The 5,690-nt window shown below is 35.2% G+C and overlaps 1 protein-coding gene across 1 annotated transcript; it reads right to left on the reverse strand.

Annotated features, from left to right (window-relative positions):
• Nucleotides 1-3,456: 3,456 nt before the first annotated feature.
• Nucleotides 3,457-4,385, reverse strand: LOC145044972 (large ribosomal subunit protein eL31-like). Its single transcript, XM_078993337.1, has 3 exons — nt 4,243-4,385; nt 4,050-4,161; nt 3,457-3,913 (listed from the first exon to the last, which is right to left on the reverse strand). The coding sequence occupies exons 2-3, from the start codon at nt 4,130-4,132 to the stop codon at nt 3,634-3,636; spliced, it is 363 nt and encodes a 120-aa protein (XP_078849463.1). The 5' UTR covers nt 4,133-4,161; nt 4,243-4,385; the 3' UTR covers nt 3,457-3,633.
• Between the last annotated feature and the right edge of the window lie 1,305 nt (nt 4,386-5,690).

Raw genomic sequence — 5,690 nt, forward strand, 5'->3', positions numbered from 1 at the left:
AGGACAGATTAGCAGTGTTTGATTGAGTATGTTGTGGGAATTGCAGCCGGAGGACTCCCGGAGCAGCAGCAGTCAGTTAGTTCCCGATCAGTTCAGCAGCTACTTTGAGGTGAGTTACCTTCCAGTAGTGGTGGGTCTAAGGCCACACTGCCGGCCCACCAGTAGGAGATGTATGATAGATGATTGTCTTTGTGATATCATCTAGGTTTGCTATTACCTGTTATGTTACATGCTATCATGATACGTTATATGCAATAGTAGTAGAGTTCGGTTGTTAGGACCGCTGGGTAGTCAGACACCCCAAAATTATCTGACTGTATGTGATGGCATGCTTGTATGTTGATCTATTATGTTATGCAATAGAGGTAGCGGGAGGGGACCAGTCCCCGAGGATCGGTTGTTAGGACCGATGGGTAGTCAGCACCCCAGAATGGCTTGACATGGGTAGTCAGCACCCCAGAATGGCTTGACACGGGTAAGACGGCACCCCAGAATGGCCGTATGGGTAGGTCAGCACCCCAGAATGGCCGTACCGGGTAGTCAGGCACCCCAGAATAGCCTGGCAGTACGTATGCTATGTGTTTGTGTGGTATGTGGTACGTTGGGGGAACTCACTAAGCTTTGTGCTTACGTTTACAGTTTTGTTTTCAGGTACCTCTGCACCGAAGGGGAAGGAGCCGGCGCGGTAGCGGCACGTCGTACACACACTCTTCGGTTTCCGCATTTACGAGATTCACTGGGATTGTACTCTGATATTTTGATGGGATGTATGGTTTGACCTTTTAGAACATGATTGCGATGTGTTATGGTGTGATCAAACCATGTTTTTATTTATTAATGTTTTCTAAAGTAATATTTTAAAATGAAATTTTCGGACATAAAAAATTGGGTTGTTACAATATTCTTTTAAGTTTTTTTAATCGGTCAACATTCAAATACATACACCAAAGTTGACATTATTACCACCCTATAAAAGTTTCGATTTTGTTTCAATTGCGCCTTCTTGTCACATAAAACTCTTCTCATTGCCCTTCATTTTAACCATCTTGCCTTTGTACGTTGTGTAACGCCATCTTCAACATCTCGTTCCTTGTGGATCATAGAGCCCATGTACTCAAAACTCTCATTTGGGTGTAAAATATATTCATCGACACATACTTAGTCTTTTACGGTTTTGCTCATTACTGAATTTGCACCATAGATATTATGTCTTATCATTGTCTGACACATAGCTATTTTTTTTGTTAATGATGCTTTCCAAGTATCCAATAAGCCATTAAACACCTTAGCTACATAATCCTAAACATCCTTATAATATGATAGTTCACATGTTTATAGTAACTCAATCCTAAGCCATTAATGTTGTATCCAAGGAATTAAAATAATGGTTTTTATTTAAAAAAAAACGATCCAACTTATATCGACCAATCCCGACCTGATCCAATCTAATTGTTATCCAATTCACTAAAAATCATGAACTTTAGTCGGTCATAACCTTACACACACAAAATGCACTATAACATAGCCTTCTCATACATTTAATCACTATACTTCATAAGAACATCGACAATACAAGATAATCACAAAGATTGAACAGAAGTTGAATGAAGTGTAAAATAGAGTTGAATGGTTCAATAAGCAGAATAAACTAAGGGAAATAGATTTATTAAGATAATTAACTTTTCTTTTTGTTAATATTTTGGTAACTTTTTTTTTTTTTTTGTACACATCTAAGCAACGAACTTTTTTGAAGTATTCACATATAACCATTATGACTGAAAGTAATCAGCTACAGTCGGTCATAATGATCATATGTGAACACTTCCTAAAACTTTGTTACCTAGATGTGTACAAAAAAAATAGTTACCCAAATGTGAACAACCCGAAAAGGTAATAGTAAATTACACGAATGGTCCTTATGGTTTGAGTAATTTGTGCGTTTGATCCCTAACTTATTTTTAAATCGAATGATACCTATTGTTTATTTTTGTTGTACGTTTGATCCCCATCTTACCTAAAAGACTATTTTGTCCTTTTTAATTTACTTTTTAATTAATTTTCTTATTTATGTTTTTATTTTTTTTATATTTAAAAAAACTTAATAAACCCCACCTATCAGTATCTCATCACCGTAAACCTGAAACCGCATTTGAGAAATTTAAGTTGGATCCCACCAATCACCATTCTATCTTTCATCTTCCTTAACTTACATTTCTTTTTCATTTTTAGTAATACCGACGTTTTCACAATCCCTTCTTTTTTCGGTCCTTCAACTTCGACGAACCAACACCACAACCCTTCTATTGGGTTGTGGTGGTGGAAAAATAAATGAAGAGACCGTGGGTTGTGGGTGAGAAGATACAAATATATGATGTCTATTAATTTTTTTTAAAATATATTAAAAATAAATACATAAATAAAAAAATTAATTAAAATTGGCACAATAGTTTTTGAGGTAAGATAGTGACAAAAAAAAAAAAAAAAAAAAACAGTTGGTATCATCCGAATTAAAAAATAAGTTAGGGACCAAACGCACAAATTACCCAAACCACATGGACCATTCACGTAAATTACTCTTACCTTTTTCGGTTTATTCACATCTGGGTAACTATTTTTGTTTATACACATCTAGGTAAAGAACTTTTTGGAAGTGTTCACATTTGAACATTATGATCGGATGTAACCTGCTACAACTAGGGGTGAGCAAACCCAAACCAAGAAACCGACTAAAACTGACAAAACCGAAACTGAAAAAACCAAAACCGTAGCAAAACTGGCGGTTAGGGTTTGAATTTTCTAAAAATCAAAAAATCGAATTCGGTTTCGGTTTTTACCCAGAAACGGACCCATCCAACCCAAGAAACGGACCCATAATTGATTGTGTTTTGGTTGTAATAGATTATTTAAGGCTTTGGTTGTAACTTATAGTAGACTCTTTGGTTGTAAGACTCATGTTTTTAAAATATTAGTGTTTTTGAAGTATTTTACTTCTTGCGTTATTTATGAAAAATGGGTTTAAACCTAAAACCCATGAGTATATGGATTGAACCTAAGAAGCTGAAACACTGTCCAAACCGACCTTAGAACCAAATAAACCGGACCGATTAGAAACCGATCCTATTGGGTACTAAAAATCATAATCCGAACATTTATGGGTTGAGTTTGGATCCAAAACCGACCCAAACTGACTCATGCACAACCCTAACTAGAGTCGGTAATAATGATCTTATGTGAACACCATAAAGTTCGTTACATAGATGTTGAAAAAAAAAAGATAGTTATCAAAGATGTGATCAAACTGAAAATTCTCAGGAAGTCTATCAAAGAGAGATCAACGGATAGTGGCCGCCCTAACAAACATGTCCTACCAATGAATTAAGCTATCTTTAGAATGATTTAGGCTATCATCACATCTTGAGTTGAATGTATCAACAAACAAGGAAATTCAAAACCATATACATCAAAATTCAAAATCCTTTGAACTTCACTGTATTCCCCTTAGAAAAACACAGCAAACAGGCAGTATATAAAATCCATCACAAGTAAAACAACAAATGTTTGTATAATCCAAATGAAATACCATTTCCAAAAAAACAATTCCTGCTTTTAAACTCAAAAAAGAAATCCCATTAATCAATCTTCATCATCAATGATCTTGGTTCCTAGACCCTTGAGCCCTTCAGCTGGGATCTCTGCAACAGTGACAAGAGAGTAAAGTTCTTCCTTGGCATCTTCATCATCATTCCTTTTGCGTGCAATACGCACTCTAACTCTTCTTGGAACGCTTCTGATTCCTCTGCTCCACACGTACTTGTTTAGCTTCACATCTATTCTCACATCTGTTGTCCCCATCGATTTCTGTGTAAACTTCCTGATTTCTTTAATGGCGTTGGGAGCCTTCTTCTTGAATGTGCTGTCAGTATTTGATCATGTAAACATCAACTGTTGTATTTGCGTGTGATTGTTCGTCTTTTACTTAATCAACCACATTTTAAATCGAGGGAATCAAGCATCTGAATATGGAAAACAGATGAATCGGAAGCACGTACCATCCATGGAGGCGCTTGTGGAGGTTGATGGTGTACTCCCTGGTAACTACCTCTTCTTTCCTACCTTTAGTCTTCTCCACCATTGTTAATCTCTCTCAAACCTTACCTTCACCTGCACATAACATTTTTCAGTACGATTTCCATACGAAAAGATAACATTGTGACTGCTTGTGTAAAAGAGATGGGAACGCACCTAGGGTTTGAGATTTGTAACCAAAATGGTTGTAGCGAGAGAAATTGAGAAGAATATAAAACCCAACCTTGTATAGTTAGGATTCGAATACCCGGATTTCTCTTCGATGGGCTTCAACCTAATTTGTTCGGCCTAACAGGCTAAAATCCTGCAGGGTAAAAAACAATATTGGCTTCCTCAGTTTTTATAAATGATGGATCATTTTTTCCAAAAACTCCCAAGAGTTTCGTTTTTTTCCACAATCTCCCTGGTTTAAAAATGGAACAGTTGGTTAGAAATATGTGTTAATAAAAATATGAAACCAACTTCTTTTATTGGTTTTTCTGTTACCGAACCCATTTTACTTGAAAAAATCTGACCAAATCCAGTTAGCTTTTAATCAAACCGGTCAAAACCAAGCCATTTTTTAACAAAAACGGGTTTTAATCGGTCTTTGCGCACTTTTATTCTTGGTAAAAAAAATCTTTTATAACGGCAAACTTTAAAACTATTCATGTATTTCACTCATATCCAAGAAGAGATTTGAACCCTTAATAATATGGATTTTCTCACTTAATTGAAATAACACAATAAACTTAGAGCATTTCCGATTATACATATAAGATATTAATAAATGTTATTTATAAATTGATCATAAAAATGTTGTTTTGTTATCGATTGTTCCATGTAGATCAAATTTTCTTTTTTAAAGAAACATTTTTCCTTTAAATTTAATTTATTTATTTAAAAAACACAATATTAAATCATGAATGTATATCATTTTGGCATCTATATATTTATACATCTATTATAATAGATGTCATTTTTCTTGGTCCATGTACATTGGAACCCTCGGCCCTCTTCAACTCACTTTTAACTACTACAAATCAAGGGAAAATGACTTATGATGTCAATGTTTCCATTTGGTCATTTTGTGTATTCTATTTACCATTGAACTTGTTTTTTGTGTTCCAAAATACCATTGTAACCTGCTATTGAAGGTTTCCGGTGACTTCGTCACCTCCGACGACTCTCCGACCATCTTTCATAGATGAACATTAATCAACTTCGAGTTCAAGCTGTTCAAACAGTTTCCATGGCAGTTTCAATATCTTTGAGAATCGGAGGTACACAAAAAGAGAATCGAAACTAGCCCCCACCGATTTCCTGATTTTCAATCCAAGAACAAGATACACAAACCTAGGGTCTTCAATTTTCAGAAATCGTTCCAAATAAATGAACGTAGGGTTTCTGAAGTTGTTCTTCAGCTTCAATTTCCAAATTTTCAATTTGGAACCCACCGATTTCTTGTATGTTTTCAGAAATTGTTCTTCAACTTTGATTTTTGCTGGAATGGAGTTCGATCTGATGTTTTAATGATGTTCAAATTTTTTGTATATATGAAAAACAATTTTACGACATTCATAGCGTCCTTCACCAAATTCATGAAATCGCCGGAAAATTCATTC

This window comes from Lactuca saligna, chromosome 5 (genome assembly GCF_052625555.1).
Source record: "Lactuca saligna cultivar CGN05327 chromosome 5, ASM5262555v1, whole genome shotgun sequence".
NCBI lineage: Eukaryota > Viridiplantae > Streptophyta > Magnoliopsida > Asterales > Asteraceae > Lactuca > Lactuca saligna.